The 25217-nt window shown below is 42.0% G+C and overlaps 1 protein-coding gene across 1 annotated transcript in view; it reads right to left on the bottom strand.

Annotated features, from left to right (window-relative positions):
• LOC124721545 (cytochrome P450 4c3-like) overlaps positions 1–25217 on the bottom strand; it is a 173931-nt gene that overhangs the window by 51513 nt on the left and 97201 nt on the right. Inside the window, exon 5 of the mRNA XM_047246573.1 lies at positions 18186–18255. Within this exon, the coding sequence (XP_047102529.1) occupies positions 18186–18255 (70 nt within the window). The remainder of the gene's footprint in view (positions 1–18185; positions 18256–25217) is intronic.

The following is a 25217-nucleotide window of genomic DNA, read 5'->3' as shown; positions in this document are numbered from 1 at the left end:
AATTCTGGTTGCTATAAGATTGGAAGATCTGATTAACATTTCACCAGTAGTATGCGGGTTTGCTTGTTTTTTTTTATATTAAGAGAGAGATTTCATATAATGATTCAATAACTTTCTAATTTTCCTGGTGAGAGATCTCAGTGGAGTCCAGTTTCATGCGATGTAAAGAATTTCATTTTCCAACAAAAAATTCTTTTGGCTTATTTTCCAACGCCGGGTGAACTGTTGTTAGATGACCTTCCAGACACACAGACTGCCATACGTTGTTACTGATGACGTTATGATACACAACACGCTGTGGCAGTTGGATATTGTTTTTTTCAATAAACGTAAACCCATACTAACATATTCTTCATTACAAAATCTTCTTTTAGCCGACAATTTTACTCATCGTACAAAATCGATAAAAATACAGTTTACTTCCACAGAGCACAGCAGGCGTAATACTGAGCTACGAACGCTGAGCGCAGACTAACAAATGTTTTGGGTCAGCAGGAACTCTGCGACGCGCGACGCAAAACTGTTGCCGGCAAGTCAAGAACTCGCTGACTGTAATAAGAATATAAATTTTTTGACACCGCACGTTTCTGCTTTCTTCTGAGCTGTCTGCGCCCTCCTCGCCCTCCCCACCTATAAATCTCACAGCCCCTCCCTCCCCCCGCCCCATACCCGCTGCAGTTAATACGTCAACTACAGGCCTCTCAGCGCTTGTCTATTCATAAAAAATTAGTAAAGTAATACCATCTGGGCCAACGTACCCAACCATGAGGCAAGTTGGCCCAGCTGCTAGGGCAAGTTGCCCCATAATTCACCATTTCGTTGGGTATTTAACTGAACCATATAGACTGAAATACAGTTTATTTTAATACAAATTCATAAAGTTTTATGATAAAGCTACAATCATAAACTGTGTTATCATTGTTATAATAACAGTTTGTCAGAAAATTATGCCCAAAACTTGTATCAGTTTTACATTAAATGAACACCCAATTGAGAATAAGGACAACCATCACCTGTAGAATGGAATAACGACAATGAAAATTTGCGACGGACCGCTTGACGCGAGCGATCGCCTTACCTTTTTTTATTTCGTTCTTTTATTTTTTTCTAACTCTTGTACAAGGAAACGGAACAGTAAATTAAAAGCAGTAAATTAAAAACAGATGCATCGCCCAGGAATTTACCCCGGACCGCCTACCAACTTTTTTTTATTCTTTAAAGCGACCGCTCGCGATAAGCTGGAAATCCGAGTTCGAGTCCCGGTCCGGTAGAAATTTTTATTATCATTCCATTCTACAGCTGATGGTTGCCCTTATTCGCAATTGCGAATTCATTTAATGTATTTCATAACGACTGTAGTGGCCGCAGTGCCTGTTCCTTCGGTCATGCAGGTATGTCCAAAGGAACTATGCATCGTAATCAGAATAACACATGCACTGCAATATCGTATGTATTAGTTGTTGTTCGAATACCCGACAGACTCTTCGCAATTCCAAAATTCATCAAAACCGTGATGTCACGTAATTCTGAACACCTCACAGATGTACCCACCGCTTACAACATGTACACTGAATCCATTTCTCACCTGGATTGCTGTGAGAAAATGGTTAAGGGTTGTCAGTTCGACTAAATACCTAGGAATTACAATTACGAGCAACGTAAATAGGAAAGACCACATAGATAATATTGTGGGGAAGACGAAACAAAGACTGCACTTTGTTAGCAGAACACTTAGAAGATGCGACAAACCCACTAAAGAGACAGCCTACATTACGCTTGTCCGTCCTCTGCTGGAATATTACTGCGAGGTGTGGGATCCTTGCCAGATAGGATTGACGGAGGATATCGAAAAAGTGCAAAGAAGGGCAGCTCGTTTCGTGTTATCGTGCAATAGGCGTGAGAGTGTCAGTGATATGATACGCGAGTTGGGGCGGCAGTCACTGAAACAACGCGGTTTTCTTTGCGGCGAGATCTATTTACGAAATTTCAAACACCAACTTTCTCTTCCGAATACGAAAATATTTTGTCACCCACCTATGTAGGGAGAAATGACTATCACAATAAAATAAGAGAAATCAGAGCTCGAACGGAAAGATTTAGTGTTCTTTTTTCCAACGCGCCATTCGAGAGTGGAATGGTAGAGAAGTAGTATGAAAATGGTTCTATGAACCCTCTGCCAGGAACTGAAGTGTGAATTGCAGAGTAGCCATGCAGATGTAGATGTAGATGTAGATCTAAGACACAAGACACAGGGCATCCTCTTTTCTTCATACTGAAGAACCTTCTTACGAATGGCCCCTTCCCTTCTTTGTTTTATCGTGTGACTTAGCTTGACCTTAGGAAACAGGTCTTTACGCAGACCATCCATATTTCTCCTTAACAGTGTTTTCTTTTCTGTCTATGAAGGCTTCTTGTTTGCATTGTCACGGATCTTACACTGGAGAGTTTATTAGTATTCCTGGAGATCTTTTTCGTTTGTTCGCTTTTTTTGTTTCTTTTTCTTTGTTATGAACTCTCAGATGGACTGACTTCAGGTGCTGGTCCACCGCATGAGCGTCTAGGGAAGTGATTCCAGTGGTGGTTTCCCGTCGCCCTCCACTGATGATGGCAGAAACACGTTTTTCATAACCGTTCCCGTGCAACTCTTGATTGAGGGAGATGCGATAGGGATGGAATCTATGTCGATGGAGAATGTGTTGGACTCTTGCCTAACTAATGCCACTTCCTCTTGCGACTGCGAGGGAGCTAAGGTGCCGATGAATTGCACTACCAGCAAGAACATCAATTTCTCCCTCTTCTGTCGTCACTTGTTTCCTTCTGTGTCATTGGCTAGGTAACTGGTTGAAGAGGCTGATAAACAATTGCCGAGATTGTTGACATATTTTGGGATATCTTGCCGCACACACTGTAGGAGAACTAACTGCACACTTTCTACACATTTTGTACACCATGAGCAGGTCGACTTATTGTGTGTTGGTGAATTCATCGTCCGCTCACGATCTATCGTTTGGACTGGCACACTTTGACTGACCAAGTCACAGTGCCCTAAAGGAACACACAAGCACACTGTAAGCAAACATAATAACGTCGTACCTAGGAACTACGAAGGTGTAATGGCAGAAACAAGTGTCGTTGTGGAAACTTTTCAGAATACGATATCACGTGAACGTCTTGCACTAGAACCCTGACATTCTAATATACCCTACTTTTAGTCTGTTGATGTCAACAGGCATTGTTCCGTCAAAAAGTGTATGTTTGCACAAAAAATACACTTTCTAAGTGTTATTACTACAATCATTTTATTGTCTAACAATAGGAGCCCTCGATTACCAATCCATTCTGTGAAAACTGCACTTCAATAGCACTTTCCAATTTCGCAGTATTTGCGGTGTAAGTTTTAGATGATTCACCTTGTATTTTCGTAAGATTTCTCCAGTGAATCACAGCCTGGCATCTGCTTTTCCTACAGTCAATTTTACTGAAACCATTCTGCTTCCGGTCATTCGGGACGGTTAGTCCTAGCTGTGTTATGCTTGTTACTGTTTCCAGTGATTTAGCGCCTATAGCATAATTGAACAGTAGTGGATCTCTTGGCCTGGTTATGCGGAATATTTTACATTTATTTATGGTGTCCTTTTCCATGAATTAGGTAGTCAACTTGAGTGTAAACTAGATGGCGGTGAGAAAAGGCGCGCGAAAATCGAGTTCTGCGAGAAACTTAAAAAACAGTCAGTCTTTATGTATTCAGTGCAAAAAAGTATCGTGGTTCGACCTGGAAAATGTTACTGCTGTGAATTTAAAGCAAAAACGCAAATGAAATCATTGCAAGATCAAAATCTAGTGAAAAAACTGTGGCAAATGTAAGTTCGGTGACATCCATGTATGAACATTACGGCGACTTTCGTCTCGTTTTAACTACAAAAAACAGTGAAATCGATGGAGTTAAAAGGACTGTAGCCTTATTGGAGAAACAGCTGCAAAACCCTTGTTTTAAAACCCAACAAACGGAGCATCGCCCCAACCTCAAAGAAATAATCGTCTACCAGTGATGGAAACAAAACAAGAACCACAGTGGAAACCAGCACAAAACTTGGAAACGTAAAAGTAAGTGCATCAAATAGCTATAATGACATACGTGGTTCTACATACAATGTCGCTCAGTAACATATAAGTCCAGATAATAATTACAAACAACAACAGGGGTGGACTGTAAATTTTTCGCGCTTGTCGCATCGTAAACAAAGAAATTTGATTAAAACAGCGGTCGACTGGCCGCAAGTGCACAAAAAAGGACGAAAAGTCCTAATTTTTTCCGATAATCATGGACGTCGGATAGCAGAAAATGTGGCAGATATAAAAAACTAACGTAAGTGTCCAGGCTTTTGTCAAGCCAGGAGCAGGCGTTGGAGTCACAGTACTGAAATCGTGTGGAAACCTTGGCTCCGAAGGCTGTGTCGTAATTTGTGCAGGTGCAAATGATGTTGCCAGAGGTAAGGGTAGTGAGCTCATCACAGTTTCTGAAAGTGTGCTACTAAAATTAGGCAACCCATACGTATCTGTTGTAAATCAACCACATAGATACAACCTACATCCTTGGTCACATGTAAATAAATTAATACGAAGAGTAAACAAAGAGACAACTGAAGTATGCAAAAAATTTCTGTATGTGCACTTAATAATGTAATCACGTTGACAGATCCATGCATACCAGCCACGGCATTCATTTAAATCACAGTGGGAAATAATTTTTGATAAATTTGAGTCACTAGAGGCATAGTATACGTAGAAACTGTTCAAATTACTTTGGACAAATGGGTCATAAAGAAAGATCCGATGTCATATGGAAAGGGCAAAAGACATTTTTTGGGATGAATACTGTATCACAAAAAATGTGATGCAGAACTAAATTGCAAGTACACACTAAAAATTATACACCAGAATATACGGTCATTAACAAAAAATGTTGATGAAATAAATATACTTCTCAACAGTGAATGAGAGATGTGTCAGTTTTACGTTTTTGTGAACACTGATTACAAAATTAGGATTTTCAACAAAAAAATACCGGTGTTGCATTTTAGCCCTGCAAACTGCATTTGTAGAATGGAATCAAAACATGGGGGAACTTGTATATATGTAAAGGAAAATGTAGATTATAAGAGTGTATCGTAAACTGGGGCTACTTTGGAACTGGTGGGGTAAAATTAGTACAGTGTCACTTAAGTCCGTTTTAAATTTCCCGCTGCCGCAACTTGCGAGATACATTGTTGCTTCTGAGGTCTCTGCAACTTTTGCTCATTGCTGTTATCTACTGGCCGTCTCCAAAATTTCCAGTTACAACCTGTGCCCTGCGGCAGCCATTTTAATATTCGTGTCATTGTTGACTTGTTATAAGTTCGCTGCAAACTTTCACATACGCAGGCGGGTACTGGGACTGTCCCGAAGTTACCCCACACATACGTTTTAACTGATTTGATTATCTCTTTTGTTTTAGGAACCGTCAAAGTATGGTACGGAAATATAAACAGTCCCTTAGGTTAAGGCTATACATAAACTATAAAGAGGAAAGTCTCCAAGAGGCTATTAATGCAATTAAAACGAAAACCAATACGTACCGGAAGGCGTCTCAAAAGTATGGTATTCGAAAGGACACCCTAGTACTAAAAGTTAAAGAAAGGCATGGGGGAACAGTTGGCAGGCATAGTGTATTTACAGAGTCAGAAGAGGAGCGATTTGTCTCCATGCAGTAGCTTTATCACGTTTTGGATTCCTGATGCGGACATTCGACCTCCGCTGTACGGTAAAGGCACACCTTGACAGATACCGCAGGAAGGAAGCCAGGTTTAAAAACAACTTTCGTGGAATTGACTGGGCAAGGCAATTTGTGCAAAGGAACAGTGCTATTTTGACACACGGGACTGCAAAAAAGATCTCGCATGCAACAGCAGCAAACAGTGAAGAAATCTTGAATGCATTCTTTGACAATTTGGAGAAAGAGATTGAAGGTGTTCTGAGAATGTGTGGAACTATGACGAAGCTAACTTACTTGATAATTCAGGATGTTCAAAAATAATTACTAAAAGGAGCCCAAAGTATCCAGAACAAACACGGAACTAAAGCATGTACCTCCTTAATGGTATGTGCTCATGCAGCGGGAACACTTGCCTCCCTTTACGTAAATTACAATGCCGAAAAATTGTGGGACACATGGACGGAAAATGGGCCACCGGGAGCTAGTGTAACAGAACCAACAGTGCATGGCTTGACAGTGAGTGCTTTGAGGACTGGTTTATCCAATTATACCCGCCTATTTTGAAACGACAAGATGGTGTTAAGCTTATTACAGGTGACAGCCTGAGCTCGCAAATCAGTCTTGAAGTACTCCGGTTGTGTAAAGAGTACAACATAAAATTCATTGCATTGCCACTACTTTCGAGCTTTAAAAGTAGAATGCCAGAAGATCCTTGGGAAATGGAAAGAGGCGGCAGCCGGCAGCTCTGCACCCAAGACCCAATTCCCAACATTGCTTAAGAAGCTGTGGAAATGCGTGACCTCACTTCAGTCATCAGTGACACCTTTATGAAACACCTTGCGCAGAAGAGAAATCAAGCAACTCAGAAGCATCAAACGGTGAGACATAGAAGAGTAAATGTTCCTGCAGGAAAGAGCATTTCTGCAGAAGACGTTCTTGCCTCTAGGATGAACGATTCATCCACTTCAAGAGAAAGAACTAAAACTGCACAGAGTGCTCGTCACCTAACGAAGACAACAGTAAAAAAAGAGGATACAGACAGTGACACCGACGAGAGCTCGTCGTCTGTGCCTTATGCGGAATCAGATGATAGTCTAACCATGGGTGTTCTGGATGAAGAAGATGGATCCGAAGACACTGATAAGCCTGGTCCAACCCCCTTTATTACGTCCCGTGAGGACCAAACAAAGAACGTGTGTGTGAGAATGTATGTAATTGTCACATACGAAAGTAAACTGTATCCAGGATGAGTCACTAAAAGAACGACAGTTTATATGGGGTCCACCACGGCTAATGTGGAAACAAATGGAAGTGGCTCAAGAAAGAAGATGTCCTACAATATACTGCAGAAGACATTATCCAAATCAACAGCACGCCGGAGAAAGTTGGTCGTCGGGGTATTTTTTATGTAAAAGACTTTGGACTGTATAAAATAGACTGAATTTTATCAGATGCATTTTTCTATTTTTTTACTTGCAATTTTTTCGTGATTTTGTATCTTTTGTATTTGTTCACAGTTTCTCAAACTCGTTAATGTGTCAAATTAGTCTTTTTTTTAATTTCTGAGTTCTAATTACTTTTATGTCATTGTAATGGAGCCAATACTGATCCTCATAAAGAGTTGGTAATCTAACATTTGGATAGTTATCTTTATTTGTTGATTTTAGCTTGAAAAAAAACTTCTCCCAATCTTACTCCAACCGATGGGGTAAAACTGGGACAAAATCAATGGGGGCTCCCTTGGCAAGGAATGTTTACAGAAAAAAATGCCTTTCATATTAAAAAAGAGGAAGGTCAAATCTATCAAATTTACTTACATTTAGTTATTTAATGCACAAAGGCTTTTCAGAAAACGAGGAAAATACTAAAATCCATTACTAAGTAGCCCTAGTTAACGGTAGCCTCTGTATGCAAACTAGATTGTGAAAGAGACTTTCAAATCTCAACTGTTGAGCTATATCTAAAAAAAAAAACGTTATTTTGTGTGTGTATAGATCTCTGTTAGCAAAATAAGTGACTTTTTTCCCAAAAATTTGACCTTGCATTAGGTAAACTCAAGACAACTGGAAAAACAGTGGTAGTGTGTGGAGTTTTTAATACTGATTTTCTGAGCCATAGCTTTTACAGGGAAAGATCTTAAATATTATAAAAGCTTACAATCTATGTCTGAGTGTTAGCTTTCCAACACATGTAACAAAAACTAATGTCACTCTCCTTGATCAGGTATGTGTCAAAACGTACAAGTGTACATCAGAATACTTTGATACCGCCTATAGTGACCAACTTTTCGCAATTACTAATCATATCTGTAAATCACATTTCGACCAATGTAAAAAATATTAATCACAAAAGGAGTTATAGTCAGAACAATACTGAACACTTTGCAATGGGTATTCTTCCTCTAGCATTACTTTTCCTCAACAGTAGTTTTCGATACCAATATTATTTTTCGAATTTTGAAAGGGTCAGTATTATCTCAGCTGCTTTTCTGAAAAATTTTCTACATCTACATCTTTGGAATATTGTTTGTTATTCCCGCAGAGTGTGGGCACAGTGTAACATAACCATGGACGTAAGAATAGAGGGAGACGCCGTGACGTCACAGCTGCGAAGCTATGTGAAGCCGAGGGTAGCCATCTCAATCCGACCAAAACATTGCTGCTGTAAGCTTGTAGGCTTGTAGCTCGCTTTTGGAAGGATTTTGCGCTATTATGGTGACTTGTGTGGTGTTCGGATGTACGAATCGTTCTGATTGTGATGCGAAATCGGAGGGAATAACATTTCATGTGTAAGTTGTCTCGTTAAGTGTGATTTTACAACTTCATTGTGAATGAACGTGTGCTACATCGGCACATGTACTATAGCGTGTTTTTCTCCTGTATGATTTTAGATTTCCTAAAAATGGAAGTCGGAAAGCTCTGTGGGAGAATGCCGTAAGGAGGAAGAATTGGCATGCGTCTAAATGGAGCACTATATGTTCTCAGCATTTCCGAGAAGAGGACATAGACCGAACTTCCCTTTCAACAGTAAGGCTCCGAGAAAATTCTGTACCGTCAGTTTTCCCTACACAGCCAAAACATTTGCAAAAGGTATGTTAATTCAAAGAATTAAATTCTTAGTTTTCAAGTTCACGTTTCAGTATAATACATACATATCGTCGATAATCGAAGTGTTGAGTAACTCACTTTGTCTTCATCATGTACCAAATTAAAAGCTAACACTACATTAACTGGCGTAAAGTATAGGCCTAAACAGGACACTGTGTAGATTTGCCATTCTATGTACCGTATTTCAGTAAATATTGGTGGTAATGAACAGTGTTTCCCAGTAGTGTAACGTAACTGGAATGTTCCAGTACGTATTACAAACAAGATGTATTTAGGGGGCTTTGGAGGGAGGGTATAGCTAACTTAGTTTTCAGTATCTATTATTTATTTTGTGATACACGTTTATTACTGAATTAACAAAATTGTATCGTTTACATTGAAGACTAACTATTCGTAATATTACATTCAAAACTATTTTTAATCAGAAGAAACGCGGAATTTCGCCTTTACGAGATTTTATTTTAAACAAAAACTTTGAAACAACCAATCTGATGACGTTACATGCGTATATGGTGCAATTAGCGACTGTAATACACGCAGCACTATAGCACACTGGCAATGTTTTGGTCAGAGTGTCATGGCAGCGAGCTACGGCCCCATGACTTCAAAACGTAGTACGGCTGGGATACGTAGCGCCATCTCCCCTTATTCTTACCTCCATGAACATAACAGTCGCGACACTTACTGATGCAAAAGCTGTTACCGTTTGACAGCTGGAGCGACACTAGCGCTCCACGCGGCGAGAAAGGAGAACTTCAGATGTGTCGTAAGCGTAGTGTTTGTTTTGCGTCCCTTTCCTACGTGATTTATGAAATATTTGAATTATTTTTTTGCCTCCAGGAGTTTGTGTAATATCAGAAGACATAGATATTTCTAAAAATGATTCTAAAATGAGCGGAAGCAGGCATAAAACTCATGAATCCAGTGGCAAGTTACAATACACTCACGAAGAAACACTTGTGACGTTGGGATACAACTGCAGCTTACCACGTTGATATCAACGGAATATAAACACATAGATTCATAGATTCCCACATAAGCAGCACAGACATGTACCTCTACATGCAAAAGGGATCTACACCCCATTTGTCGCTTACTGTGTTTTAGTCATTGTCGCCTGTTGCCGCAAGTTAGACCTTCATCTTTATATTATTCTAAGTGGACAAGCAACTGCCAAATAATGGGAGAAATATACTGTGAGTGTAAACCCAAGTCCTCAAAGCCAATAACTCTGTTAGAAATGCTGTCATATGTTAAATTTGGCATTAGAGACTTTTCATCCAGTGACATATGCACTAGTTTATCGGTATTGGAGAAATGCTGTACCGTACCTTCTCCTTTAAAAGGTGGAACAAATTGTCACTTATCTCACATTTTATTCTTGTGCCTTCTACGTACCTCTGTAATGTACACATTGATGGAAACGTAAAACATTCTGACAAAACCTGTATGCCTGAGTGCTGTAATATAATAAATTTAGAGCAAGCAGTTTAGTTATGTCTTTCCATCTTACAGATGGCATGCTAATCTGGTTTAACAACAAGCCAAGCACATCTTCTTTTTAAATATTGGGATCCTATAGTCTTCAAAATTTGTTTGTCAATCTTCACTTGACCCTCCTGATACAGATTCTGTTGCTGTCTGTACTTCAAATTATGGGCATTTTCCTTGTCCCATAACAGTTTTGCACTTAGTCTAGCGATCTGCACATTCTGATACTACAGGCACTTCTTCTAAACATGAATATCTACACTTAATTTTACCACTTCATCGTCAAAGCAGGTCTGTGTTGACGATTCTAATGAATCTGGCACTGATACGTGAAGAGTTGAACTGGCTGCTTTTGTGCCATAGGAGTGTTTTACAGCTTTAGGCGGATTGTCGAACGTTTGTGGCTGTCTCCTCTTCATCGTCAGTTGAGGTGACGTATTTGGAATGTCAAACAATGTGATTAACTGCATTCCACACGAGTTTATTATGTCTGCATTCATGAACTGGTTCTGTTCGACATGTAGTGAACAAAACTTAGCATTGTGATAAAGGTAAACAGGGTCTTTTCTCATAAGATATTCTCGTCTGCCATTCACTAGCCGTTTTCTACTCCTAAAACGAAGCATTAATCATCAATTTACATGTAATTTGCAAGCGAATCCTGACGATGCAGTTTAACAACATGACAACATGATAGTATATACCTCATATACCTCTCAGGTTCCTTAGGAAACAAACAAAAATAAAATAAAATAAAAATGGGGTATAACTGTGGGAGTCATAAGCTTGTTTCTGATGTGATCAGACGTATTTTTACATTTCTGTGCGAGCAATGTAGTGAGCAATGTAGTTTCGGCTTTCTTAATGTTAAAAATCAAAGTACTGTATGATATAATAAATGTGAGAAAACATATTTACGTAAAAAATAATGCTGCAACAACAATTTTTAGATTTATTTAGTTCAAACCAACCATGAGGACCTGATATGAGATTTTCACCTTTAAGAATCAGATCCCTACAGAAGAAGAACTGGAGCCATCCCAACATGACAAGCCAAGATATCTAGAAAGTTTATTGTAATCTATGCTCCTCTCAAATCTTCATAAAAGACTTAGCTTATTAATTACTTAGACTGGACTTTGTTTAATGGGGACAATATACGAAAGTAGTAAGGAGGGGGCAGATTATGACTTCCAGTATCAGCGAACAATCTTGGACAGAAGTAGATGATACCTCTGTTACCAATGAGAAAATGGAAATTTTTTAACATTTTGAAGCATAACTTTGACATAGCTTTTCCACAAAAGGAAAGTGATTTCCAGAAGCACAGACATATTTAAAAAACTGAATTATATCAGACATTGCAGTATCTTGTAAAAGCCAGCAGGAACTTTTTCTGCACTCAAAAACTAACGGCAGTTCAAATTTTCTTAATTATTTCAAAAAATACATAAGAGACGCAAAAATTTAGGAAAATGACAAACATATTTTGAAGTCATCCAATAAAACTAAGTCCATGTGGAAAGCTGTTCAGGATCAATGGGGAAGAAGACAACTTACAAAAATATTGTGATATCGCATGATGGCAAGAATGTTACTGATCCTAGGTCACTTGCAAACAACTTCAATTCTTATTGTGCAACTGCTGCTGGAAAATTAGTGAAGGAAAAATTTGGTAACCCAGCTAATACAACATTGTAAGGGCTTTCATTTATTTAAATAAATAATATAATAATGTTACTCAGCCGAATAGACTCAACAGGACTCCTAAATACCATTAATTCACAGAAGAGTAATTATTCATCTGGTATTGATGATATTCCAGTTATATTATAACAATAACAGCAGGACACGTACTCTCTCCTTCATTATACATATGCAATTCATCATATGGTGTCTTCCCACAGCAACTGAAAATGGCAAAATAAATACCAGTACATAAAAAAGGTGATCAGCAATGTATGGGTAACTATAGGCCTGTGTCACTACTGTCAGAGTTTTCAAAAATTACTGAAAAATTGTTCCTTTCACAAATGACTACATTCTTCAACAAGAATAATATTTTTTCTGGATGTCAGCGTGGCCTCAGATCACAGTGATCAACTGAAACAGCCGCTTTCAATCTGATATACCATATCTTAAATGCAGTGGACAACCACAGGAAAATCTCCTAAGGTTTATTCTTGCACCTAACAAAAGCTTTTGATGTGATTGATCATTCTGTGCTCCTATGCAAAAAAAATGTAACTCATGTCATTAATTGTAGAAATAAGTTAAAAATATACAGTAGTTAATAAAATTTATAATTATTAACTGTATAGATCCAATTTGTCATAAAAATTTGAATCATGTATGTTTTATGTTTGTAAAACCAATAGCTAAAAAGTTTTTCTGTCCAATATCCTGTGTACAATATGTGTACTGAAAAAGAGATTTATATAGAAAATAATTAAATAAATTACTCTGCAGAATTATAACAGGTGTCATGCTTTATTATCAAAAGTGCGATCGTATGTGGTAACAAGTGCAATCTGTGACTTGGCTAAGAATTTTTTGGTATGGAGAAAGCAGAGAGTTATCTTGGATACAGAATCATTGAAAGACATACAAGTAACTTAGGGAGTATCGGTACCCCAGAGAAGTGTGATGGGTTCCTTGCTGTTCATGTTGTATAATAACGACCTTGCAGGTAATATTAACAGTAGCCTCAGACTTTTTGTAGATGATGCAGACATCTACAAGAAAGTACAGTTGGAAAGAAGCTGTGCAAATATTCAGTCAGATCTTGATAATATTTAATTGTGCAATAAATGGCAACTGTCTTTAAATGTTCAGAAATGTAAAACTGTGATAATATTTAATTGTGCAATAAATGGCAACTGTCTTTAAATGTTCAGAAATGTAAAACTGTGAGCTTCACAAAACCAAAAATCGTTGTATCGTATGACTATAAAATCAGTGAATCACAGCTAGAGTCGGAAAACTCATACAAATATGTGGGTGTAATACTTCATAGGGGCTTGAAACGGATAGATCACATAGGCTCAGTTGTGGATGAAGTAGATGACAGACTTTATTTGTTGGTAAAATATTACGAAAATGCAATCAGTGTACAAAAGAGACTGCTAAAACCTCACTCATGCGAGCCATCCTAGAATTTTGCTCAAATGGGTGGGACCCATACCAAATAAAACTAACAGGAATACTACACATGTACAGAGAAGGGCAACACAAATAGTGACAGGTTTGTTTGACCCACGGGAGAGTGTCACAGAGACGTGAAAGAACTGAACTGTAAGACTCTTGAAGAGAGATGTAAACTATTCCAGGACAGCCTACATACAAAGTTTCAAGAACCGGCTTTAAATGACGACTCTACGAATATACTGCTACCCCTGTGTCTCACTCACATAGGAATCCTGAGGACGAGATTAGATTGATTACAGCATGCACAGACGCATTTAAACAATCATTTTTCCCATGCTCCATATGTAAATGGAATGGGAAAAACCGCTAATAATTGGTACAGTGGGATGTGGGATATACAGCTGGCCATGCACTTAACAATAGTTCGTAGATGCTTCACACATGGTCTCTTCAGGGTCCTCTACCACACGTTTAACTGTAATTAGTGGGAGAAGAATGCTTATTTATTTATGTTTCTGATGATTACAACCCTTTCTGCTTACTAGAATGTCAAATATTATAAATGTAACCGTTTACCATTGGTAAAAGTGACGAGTGTGTGTGCAATGTACCGTGATATTTGAGTTGTTTATGTTGATAATGAGTTGGATCTATCAACAGTGTCACCTCTCCCCACAATGTGAATTAAATGCAGGAACTGCTAGATAAGATGGCCCAATTGATTAGGTTTAATAAGTTTCCTAGATCAATGTCAAGATGAGGCTGATGACTTCAACCAGATAAGCATACTACTTCTCGGTATTAACAGAGGCTCTCCTGGAAAGGCGCAGTATAAGTATCACACATTTCACAGCAATCTCTTCGATGTTACATTCTGAAAAACCTTCAACCTAGGTCCAGACAACACTTTTTTGAGGTACTCCGTCAAAAAAACAGCTGCCTACATGCCTTTGTGGCCATTATGAATAAATATTTTTTTTAAAGTTTTGGGCCACATACACTCCTGGAAATTGAAATAAGAACACCGTGAATTCATCGTCCCAGGAAGGGGAAACTTTGTTGACACATTCCTGGGGTCAGATACATCACATGATCACACTGACAGAACCACAGGCACATAGACACAGGCAACAGAGCATGCACAATGTCGGCACTAGTACAGTGTATATCTACCTTTCGCAGCAATGCAGGCTGCTATTCTCCCATGGAGACGATCGTAGAGATGCTGGATGTAGTCCTGTGGAACGGCTTGCCATGCCATTTCCACCTGGCGCCTCAGTTGGACCAGCGTTCGTGCTGGACGTGCAGACCGCGTGAGACGACGCTTCATCCAGTCCCAAACATGCTCAATGGGGGACAGATCCGGAGATCTTGCTGGCCAGGGTAGTTGACTTACACCTTCTAGAGCACGTTGGGTGGCACGGGATACATGCGGACGTGCATTGTCCTGTTGGAACAGCAAGTTCCCTTGCCGGTCTAGGAATGGTAGAATGATGGGTTCGATGACGGTTTGGATGTACCGTGCACTATTCAGTGTCCCCTCGACGATCACCAGTGGTGTACGGCCAGTGTAGGAGATCGCTCCCCACACCATGATGCCGGGTGTTGGCCCTGTGTGCCTCGGTCGTATGCAGTCCTGATTGTGGCGCTCACCTGCACGGCGCCAAACACGCATACGACCATCATTGGCACCAAGGCAGAAGCGACTCTCATCGCTGAAGACGACACGTCTCCATTCGTCCCTCCATTCACGCCTGTCGCGACACCACTGGAGGCGGGCTGCACGATGTTGGGGCGTGAGCGGAAGACGGCCTAACGGTGTGCGGGACCGTAGCCCAGCTTCATGGAGACGGTTGCGAATGGTCCTCGCCGATACCCCAGGAGCAACAGTGTCCCTAATTTGCTGGGAAGTGGCGGTGCGGTCCCCTACGGCACTGCGTAGGATCCTACGGTCTTGGCGTGCATCCGTGCGTCGCTGCGGTCCGGTCCCAGGTCGACGGGCACGTGCACCTTCCGCCGACCACTGGCGACAACATCGATGTACTGTGGAGACCTCACGCCCTACGTGTTGAGCAATTCGGCGGTACGTCCACCCGGCCTCCCGCATGCCCACTATACGCCCTCGCTCAAAGTCCGTCAGCTGCACATACGGTTCACGTCCACGCTGTCGCGGCATGCTACCAGTGTTAAAGACTGCGATGGAGCTCCGTATGCCACGGCAAACTGGCTGACACTAACGGCGGCGGTGCACAAATGCTGCGCAGCTAGCGCCATTCGACGGCCAACACCGCGGTTCCTGGTGTGTCCGCTGTGCCGTGCGTGTGATCATTGCTTGTACAGCCCTCTCGCAGTGTCCGGAGCAAGTATGGTGGGTCTGACACACCGGTGTCAATGTGTTCTTTTTTCCATTTCCAGGAGTGTAATTTTGCTTGTCTTTTTCTTCTTTGACTCAACATTGCAGTCCAGATGATCAGATTTCTTCAAAAGACTGAACATTCTTGTAAAGCAAAGTTCAGCCTCCTGAAGAAGATCCCAGAAGTAGTACCAAAATGTTGAGATGAAAAATAAGAAGATAAAATAGCGTAGCCTCATAACCTACAAGAGTTTACTTCATTTATTCATTTATATCACACTCTCAGAGCATAGTTCCACTGCCTGTGGTAGAAGATTGATGATCTTTATACATATCACACATATTTCTAATTAACCAAGTTATTCATTATACGTTTTGTTCCAAAGACCTCACAACGTATCCCTGTATTCAGCAAGCTCTCAGTACATAGTATTTTGTAAATTCTGCTACTTTATAGATGTATACCGATCTGAGAACTTCCTATTATCACAACTTTAGATAATCATAATTAACCCTCAAAAATGGAGGAATAAGAAGATCATAAGGAAACCTCTATGAAGGAAACCTTTATAAAATCATACATTGAATAAGATAAGTTCAGACAGGGCTTGAACAGACGTTAAATGTTGCTAAGATATGTTATGCTTTCTCAAAGACGGAATGAAAATAAAGGCAAGCGTCTGCAGAGCATATATTTTATAATTTTTTAACGTTTGGCAAACAGAGAGTTGTGTTGGGTTCCCATCACATCTGGAGAGATTAGGTAGGATATGCTATTAATCTTACTGTAGGTACTTCAATCACATGTGGCTCAGAAGTCACTGTTTGTCCTTTTCCGTTAGCTATGTGGTCAAAAGTATCCAGACACCCCTAAAAACATACGTTTTTATATTAGGTGCATTGTGCTGCCACCTACTCCCAGGAACTCCATATCATTGATCTCCAGTGATCTTAGTAGTCATTAGACATCGTGAGAGAGCACAATGCGGCGCTCCATGGGACTCACAGACTTCGAACATGGTCAGGTGACAGGGTGTCACGTGATTTCCACACTCCTAAACATCCCTAGGTCCACAGTTTCCGATGTGATAGTGAAGTGGATACGAGAAGGGACACATACAGCACAAAAGTGTACAGGTCGACCTCGTCTGTTGACTGACAGAGACCGCCGACAGTTGAAGAGTGTCGTAATGTGTAACAGGTAGACACCTATCTAAACCAGTACACAGAAATTCCAAACTTCATCAGGATCCACCGAACTACTACGACAGTTAGGCGGGAGGTGAGAAATCTTGGATTTCATGGTTGAGCGGCTGATCATAAGCCACACATCACGCCCATAAATGACAAACGACACCTCACTTGGTGTAAGGAGCGTAAACATTGGACGATTGAACAATGGAAAAACGTTGTTTGGAGTGACGAATCACGGTACACAATGTGGCGATCCGATAGGAGGGTGTGGGTATGGCAAATGCCCGGTGAACGTCGTCTGCCAGCGTGTGTAGTGCCAACAGTAAAATTTGGAGGCGGTGGTGTTATGGCGTGGTCGTGTTTTTCATGGAGGGGGTTGCACCCCTTGTTGTTTTGCGTGGCACTATCACAGCACAGGCCAACCTACATTGATGTTTTAAGCACCTTCTTGCTTCCTACTGTTGAAGAGCAATTCAGGGATGGTGATTACATCTTTCAACACAATTGAGCACCTGTTCATAATACGCGGCCTGTGGCGCAGTGGTTACACGACAATAACATCCCTGTAATGGACTGGACTGCACAGAGTCCTGACCTAAATCTTATAGAACACCTTTGGGATGTTTTTCAACGCCAACTTCGTGCCAGGCCTCACTGACCGACATCTTTACCTCTCCTCTGTGCAGCGCTCAGTGAAGAATGAGCTGCCATTCCCCAAGAAACTTTCCAGCGCCTGATTGAACGTATGCTTGCGAGAGTGGAAACTGTCATCAAGGCTACGGGTGGGCCAAAACCATATTGAATTCCAGCATTACCAATGGAGGGGGCCACAAACGTGTAAGTCATTTTCAGCCAGATGTCCAGATACTTTTAATCAGGCATTGTGTATGTCATTTTCTGCAGGATATATTCATAACATAAAGTCTGCTGGTGAGGTTTCTGTTGCACATATAACTCATTTCATCAGAATCTGGTGCATTCGAGAAAAGGTCTTTGTAATAATGGTATTTTAAAATGGCACAGGAAAAAAATTAGGTTCTAGCATTACAGTTCCTGAAATGAAATAGTGTCCTGTAAATGAATGGAATAATGATTACTTTTCAAAGACTGGCATGTCAGATATTTTCTTGTCTTAACTCACCTTTTGACAGCTGCAACATATTCAGCCTCGCCTCCATTTTGTGCATCAACTGATGTTCCCATAGCAGTCTCTGTAAAAGAAGTTAAATGAGTACTACAGATTTCATGTGCTAAATTTTTTTCTTTTTAAAGTATAACAGAAAAACAGGCTATGTAAACTATATCAACTTTAGTTCTTAAATGAATGGTACTTTCAGATCAGTATGAAGTATCTACTGTTATCCACAATACTATAGTTTTTCATACTTAATATATTTTCATAGCATAATTCACCTAATACATTTTTCGTGAAATATGACTCGTTTGGTCCATGAAAAAAATAAAGGAAAGCAACAAAGAATAAAGATTATGGCAACATTTGTTATTATTATTTTTATTGATATTGTTATTACACTGATTTTAGGTGCAAAATTTTATTGAGCTCATATGTAGTCACTATACAGATGATAAGAGGTCGCCATTAAAATTATGTTGCGGAGTAAATACAGGTTTGTCACGGGTAATAAGAAAGTTGTGAGTAACTTGTCTCAGAAGCCACCAAAGTCATGACACTATTATCAGAGTGGGCTTCATCAGGCACCGCCATCTGCTTCTGGATGTTGTCAGCTGTTGCTTACAGCAATACAGGGAGATGAGGTTAATAAGGTGCACCATTTTTTCACTGTTTTCTTCGAAGTGAAACAGGTGCCATAAATCCAGCCCATACGCTCACCTCCCGGCGCAATTTCCTGCACTCACAATCCCGTCAAGGTCGCCTCAGAAGGTCTGTCATTCAAGTGTCCACTACACTGACACCACCCCTGGACTACACATCTTCTACCAGCCATGGTCTCTTGCACCGCACAAACTCAAGATCACCTAGGCCACGTTTAGCGAGCTGCTTGCCACTGGCATGCTGCATCCTTTGAAGAGCCTGTGGGTGCCCACTCTTCAACTTTCCAAGAAGAAGCATGGCCCCTGGCGCCCATGCAGTGATTACCGGAAGTTAGAGGCCCATAGCACCCCTGACTGTTATTCGATGCCACTATTACACAGCTGCAACAACACACTGGCTGGGGTACAATTTTCAGCACAATTGACTCCACCAAGGCTGTCATACAGATTCCAGTCGCATCCAAGGACATCCAGAAGACCGCCATCATCGCGCCATTTGGTCTCTAAGAGAGCACCTTCATGACCTTCCACCTCCATAATGCTGTCCAAACATGGCAGCGTTTCTTGGACAGTGTTTGGCGAGGCTTGCCCTGCTGTGTCGCCTACATGAACCATGTACTCTTTCTTTCCGTAATGCCTAAGGAACACTGTGAGCACGTCCACAATAACCAAAATATTTTTAACGCCTCCAGAACGCTGGCTTCATCATCAACACAGGAAATTGCACTCTTGGTGCCAGCGAGGCGGTATTCCTGGACCACATCATGTTCTCCAACAAGTTCACATCCCCTGCCCGACAAGGTGCAAGCCATCCTCGAAATATCTCGACCAGAGACATTCAAGGATCTCTGCTGCTTCCTTGGAACGCTTAACTTTTTCTGCCAGTATCTGAGGAATGCAGCTGCTATGCAGGAGCCACTCACCACTGCCCTTCATGCCATCAAAACAAAGGGCAACGAGTCAGTCCTGTGGACGCCACAAATGGAAAGCAGTTTCTCTGGTGCCTGTTGTGCCTTGGCGGATGCTACCTTGCTCACCACCCTCTCCCCATCACCCCGTTTGCCATCAGTGTAAGCCAGACAGCGATTAACGCTTTCCTGCAGCAACATCTCAGCGACACATGGCAGCTGCTCACCTTCTTCTCCAGCAACCTCTCTGCCATTCAGCAACCCTGGAGCACATACAACAGAGAGCTCATCACCATCTATGAGGCAATCAAATACTTTCGGCCATTGGTGGAGGCTCATCATTTCACAGTCTTCACTGACCACAAGTCTACCACGTTTGCCCTCACAAAAGACTATGACCAGTGCTCCCCACGTCAATTCCAGCAGCTGTCGTTCATCTCTGAATTTACTACTGGCATATGTCATGTCGCTAGAATTGACAACATTGTCACCAGCAGCCTCATCCACACTTCCGCCTTTGCATTTCCTTTGGATTACGACACACTTAGCACCGCCCAGGAACATGATCTGGAACTCCCCCAGCAACCGCTGTGTGCTGCTTCCAGGCTCCACCATCAACATATGTCGGCTCCCAGCTCAAACAGCAGTATCTCGTGTGATGTGTCCACCAGCTCACCATGCCTAGTCTGGCCCACTGCCTTCTGTAAGGTCACATTTGACCTGTTGCACAGCTTGACACACTCTGGCATGTGCACGTCAACTCCTCTGGTAATGCAACGTTTCCTATGGTCAGGTATTCAGAGGGACTGCAGGACCTGGCTCCGCACCTGCCTCTCTTGTCAGTGCATGAAGGTCAGCCACCACATACACGCACCAATCTCCACCTTCCCAGACGTCGGGCATCGCTTCAATCATGCTCACATGGATATAAACGGCTCACTACCTCCTTACCATAGTGAACAGATTCACCCACTGGCCTCAGGCAACGCCGATACCCAATGTCACCGCTGTCATGGTAGCCACTGCTTCCGTCTTCCCAGGATTGCCCATTTCTGCTGCCACCACCACATCACAATGGACTGCAGGTACCAATTTAAATCAGCCATTTTTGGGCACTGACAGACCTTTGCAGTGTCTACCTGCATCTGACATCGAGCTACACCCTGCTGCCAATGGCATAGTGGAATGGCTCCACCATATCTTGAAGTCTGCTCTCGCCTGCCATAACAGCAGGTGGATCACTGCCCTGCTGCTAGTACTTCCAAGGCGCCACATCGCTCGCAAGATCCATTTGGGATATCAGCCTCTGACCTTGTTTATGGCATGCTGCTCGTCATGCTGAGTGACATCCTAGAGCCCGCTGACCTGTCCACAGACAACATCCAGCCTTAATTCATCGCCATCTGGCAGGACCATACGACCCACCTGCGGCCCACCCATCCCCAGTGCCACGGAAAATGCTGGACACTGATTCATGGCGACCTCACCTGATGCACTCATTTTGTGCTGTGCATTGATGTTCACCAGCTCCCACATTGTCTGCACTACTCCTGTCTCCACCAGGTCCTGAAGCGGAACTCCAAGACATATCTGCAGCACCACTAAGAGCATTTCAATCAATAGGCTGAAGCCTGCCTATATACTGTCAGATCTCACACCGCACAGCCCACCTACCATGTTCATCGGAACCATGCAGGTGCATGCCACAGCTGAAGCCAGTGCTGCTGATAACACTAGACCCACCAATGGGGTCAGCACCTCTGCCACCAATACTGCTTCCACCGAAATTGAGCCGAGAACCCTCTGCCACCGCCAGCAGCCAATTGCAACCCTAATGTCACATTGCCAACCCTTTCTGTCCCACAGCAGCATTAGTTCACATGCCAGCAATGCCATGCCCCAGACTTGCAACCACCCATCCTCACTGTGGAGACACCAGCTGTGTATGCCCACAGCATATGGCATGTGTGTCTTCATCTCTCAAAATTGGTCAACCAGTCGTCAGCCCCTACTCGTAGCCCATAGCAATGCCACCATGACCCTGCCTCCTCCACCCATGCTCAAACCATGCCCAGCGCCTCCTCAAACCTGTGTGCACAGCACAGGATACAGCACCAGGCTGAACAGGTCTGATCTCTCCTGTCCCTCCTCCCCATACCACCAGCTTACTCATCACTCGTGCTCACCATTGGCACTACACTGGAGCACACTGTCTCACAGCTGACCGACACTACTGACAGCTGGCCGCCCCACTCATCTCACATGTAGCACTGGAACGTCTGGTGCTTGCTTCTGTTGCATGACTGGTATTTGGAGTGTCGACACCACCAACCACTGCCTAACTACTGGACAACATCATTTAACTATTACAAGCTTTCATCATCGTCACCTCACCCATTATCTGAGTTCCGCTCTCATGGCGAGGAGGAGAGTGTTGGGGGGGGGGGGGGGGACTTTGTGGTGGCCCTTAGCCTCTCATCACCCCTACCATCTGCACACATTCCTAGACTGCTGTGGCCATCTGCTAACGCAGCAATTTTTTTTCTTTGCACAGCAACTTCCGCCACAAGCTGTCATTTCTGCCAAGTGACTAGATACTATGGTCGCTGGCTACCAGCTTGAAGGAGGTAGCTTGGGATCTGGTGAGGCGTCCGCTATCTTAGCTTCCCTCAGTTTGGCTCTTCTCCTTGTGCTGTCAGCATCAGTTCAGTCAGACACCCAAGGCTCAACAGACATGCCACATGATAACATGTTTGAGATTGAGACACTTACCATCATGCTTAATGTTCTTCCTTTGCATGCAATCTGTACAGCTGCTATGTAACCCAATGAGTAACTGAAAGTTCACACTGCAAAACATTCAAAAAGCCAGCATTTTGCGCCCACATGTGTACCATAAAAGTCTGCTCATCATCGCTGTCAATTCATGTGTGATAGCCATATAGACTCCGTTCTTGACCTTGCCACTGATATTTCCTGTGAGAGATGATTGATCCTGCATCTCGTGTTGGTAGGAATTCCGTGTGGCACTGGTGGATACGCTGGGTCAAGGTGGTAACTTTGCGCAGTGAATCCATTAATCCGTGAGTCTAATTCACTAATTCATGTTCCTTTTATGTAGAAATTCGGTTTTAGATAAAAATGTCACTTTTTTCCAAGCACATGCCGAATAGTTCTTTATACAGCATCTATCGTGCCACATTATGCTACATTATATTCAGTTTTAGTGAATTAGGTAGGGAAAAATCCTCACAAGTTGATGCAAGGTACAAGAAGACAGTTCAAAACAGTGAATATTGCAGGTGTTTCATCTGCACGCTTTCCAGGTGCTCACAGATGGTCGTTTTGGGGAATCATGCAAAGTGTGGTCCAATGTTTGTTCTGTTGTTCCACAGTTGCATTGTTCGTAGTCAATCATTCCCCACTTACATTGTGTTGCTTTGGTCACAGTATGACCAGTTCTGACATGGTTGAGGGTGCTCTGTATCTTCCTCAGTTGGTTCACTCATGAGGGTTTAAAGGTTGAATGTGTTTTATTTAACTTCTTATGACAACGAAATGATGTCCAGTGATTTCTCCATTCTTTTCTTGGAACAAAGCTTTGTGGGGTGATTTGGCCATTTTTGACCCAGACTGGTTTCTAGATTTTTGTCAGTCTCAAGTAAATTGTTCTCTGTTTCATGAACTGATCTGTGGATCTCTTGAGTTTTGTCCATTCATGTGGTATTCCTCGAGGTCACCAGAAATTTGGTTATTGGTGTGAATTTAAGAGTTCCTGTCATGGTCCACATTTTGTTGTTTAATTGGATATACATTTTACTGACATAGCTATTTCTATTCCATACAAGAGAACAGGATATCAGTACAGGATAAATGGGTGCTTGTGCTGTAGTTCTCAAGGTGTCAGCAGCAGACCCCCAGCTAGCACCAGCCAGTTTCTTAAACATATTACTTTCTGATTTTAGCTTTTGTCCTGTTAATTTCAGAGGCACACCCAAATATTTAGGTTGTCAACTATGCTGTACGTTTTTGTCGTTGAAGATTACATTCAGTTCTTTTTCGGTTATTTGTAATGAGCTGACTTCTGGTTTATTAGGCTTCTGGCAAAGTCTTTGATTTTTGTAATATTGGTCAAGCTTTCGTAGATCACTAGTAAGTATTTGTTCATCTTCTTTGAATATGTTGTTCTGAGTTGCTATTACTACATCATCAGCGTAGCTAAACTTTACAGGCTTAGTGGTGACTATCTTGTTGGTGTACAAATTAAATAAAAGTGGGACCAAATCTGAGTCCTATGGGAAACTATTCTTTATGGAATAGGATTCACTTGTAGTTTATCCATTTTTATCTTTAAAAGTGCAGGTTTTAAACAGGTTTTGCATTAGTGCTGTGATCTTCGAGCTTGAAAGGGTGTGATCCAACCATATGGTGTCATATGCTGTTGCGAAGTTAATAAATGCCACTGAGGTTTTCTTTTCCTTTTGAAATCCTGCTTCCATGTATGATGTTAGTGTGAGAACTTACTCACAGCAGCTTTGATTCGCATGAAATCCTACTTGGTGTATGTTGGTTACGGCATCAGTTGCTGTATATGTGTCATCAATAGTTTGTATCGACCAGCAGCTTAATATCTGTAAACTGTAAGTGCTCTGTCGAGCATCCATCTTTACTTTAGTCAGTTCTTTGTTATACTTCATTCTGTATGGATGCAGTATCAAGTGTGAATATATACGAGCTACGACATATATGGGAATTAAGTTTTCTATATCCCGATTACCAATCCCATTCCCATAGTGGTAACCCCGCAGTTCGTTCGTGTTTCTCGTCTTCCACGCCAGTGTTTATGCAAAAGGTTATATGCACTACACAATGACCATGCCAAACAATGCCTTACTCGAAAATGTGGAAGCACAACCCCGCTCACCGAGTTTTGTCATTTCTTCGCCAACAGCGTATTCATTATTTATGCACAGAAATTCGCGTTCTCAACCAATGCCATGTGCTAACCTCATTAATTTTCAACGGTCGACAACTACACTGTTAGAGCAAACAATGGACTCAGGCTTCATGTCACCAGATTATGCCCACCCGACAGTGAAATGTGAACTGAAAAATATTTCGACTTGTGTCTCTTCTAATCTAGTGTTTCAAGAACAAAGTGATCTCCATTAGAACATGTGTTTGGCCACCCACCAGCATGCTGCATCAGTTACTGTTGGGCCGTGTGCTATGCCGCCATTACTACAAGCCACGCCGGATCTGTTCCACACACATGGTGTTCCAGTTGTGTCTAATTTACATGCACAATTCAGTGTTTGGCGTAACATGGACCCCTTACCTAGCCTCAGGGCCCTTCCACATGCACTACGGGCATGTTATGCATCAGATAGTTTCCACATGGGTGGCGTTCTCAACCCCCGAGCCCCCCCCCCCCCCTCATTTTCAGGGGTCCCCATTTCCGGTCGCTCAAC

Source organism: Schistocerca piceifrons, chromosome X (genome assembly GCF_021461385.2).
Source record: "Schistocerca piceifrons isolate TAMUIC-IGC-003096 chromosome X, iqSchPice1.1, whole genome shotgun sequence".
NCBI classification, from domain to species: Eukaryota; Metazoa; Arthropoda; class Insecta; order Orthoptera; family Acrididae; genus Schistocerca; species Schistocerca piceifrons.
This window is presented reverse-complemented; position numbering and strand designations above follow the sequence as displayed.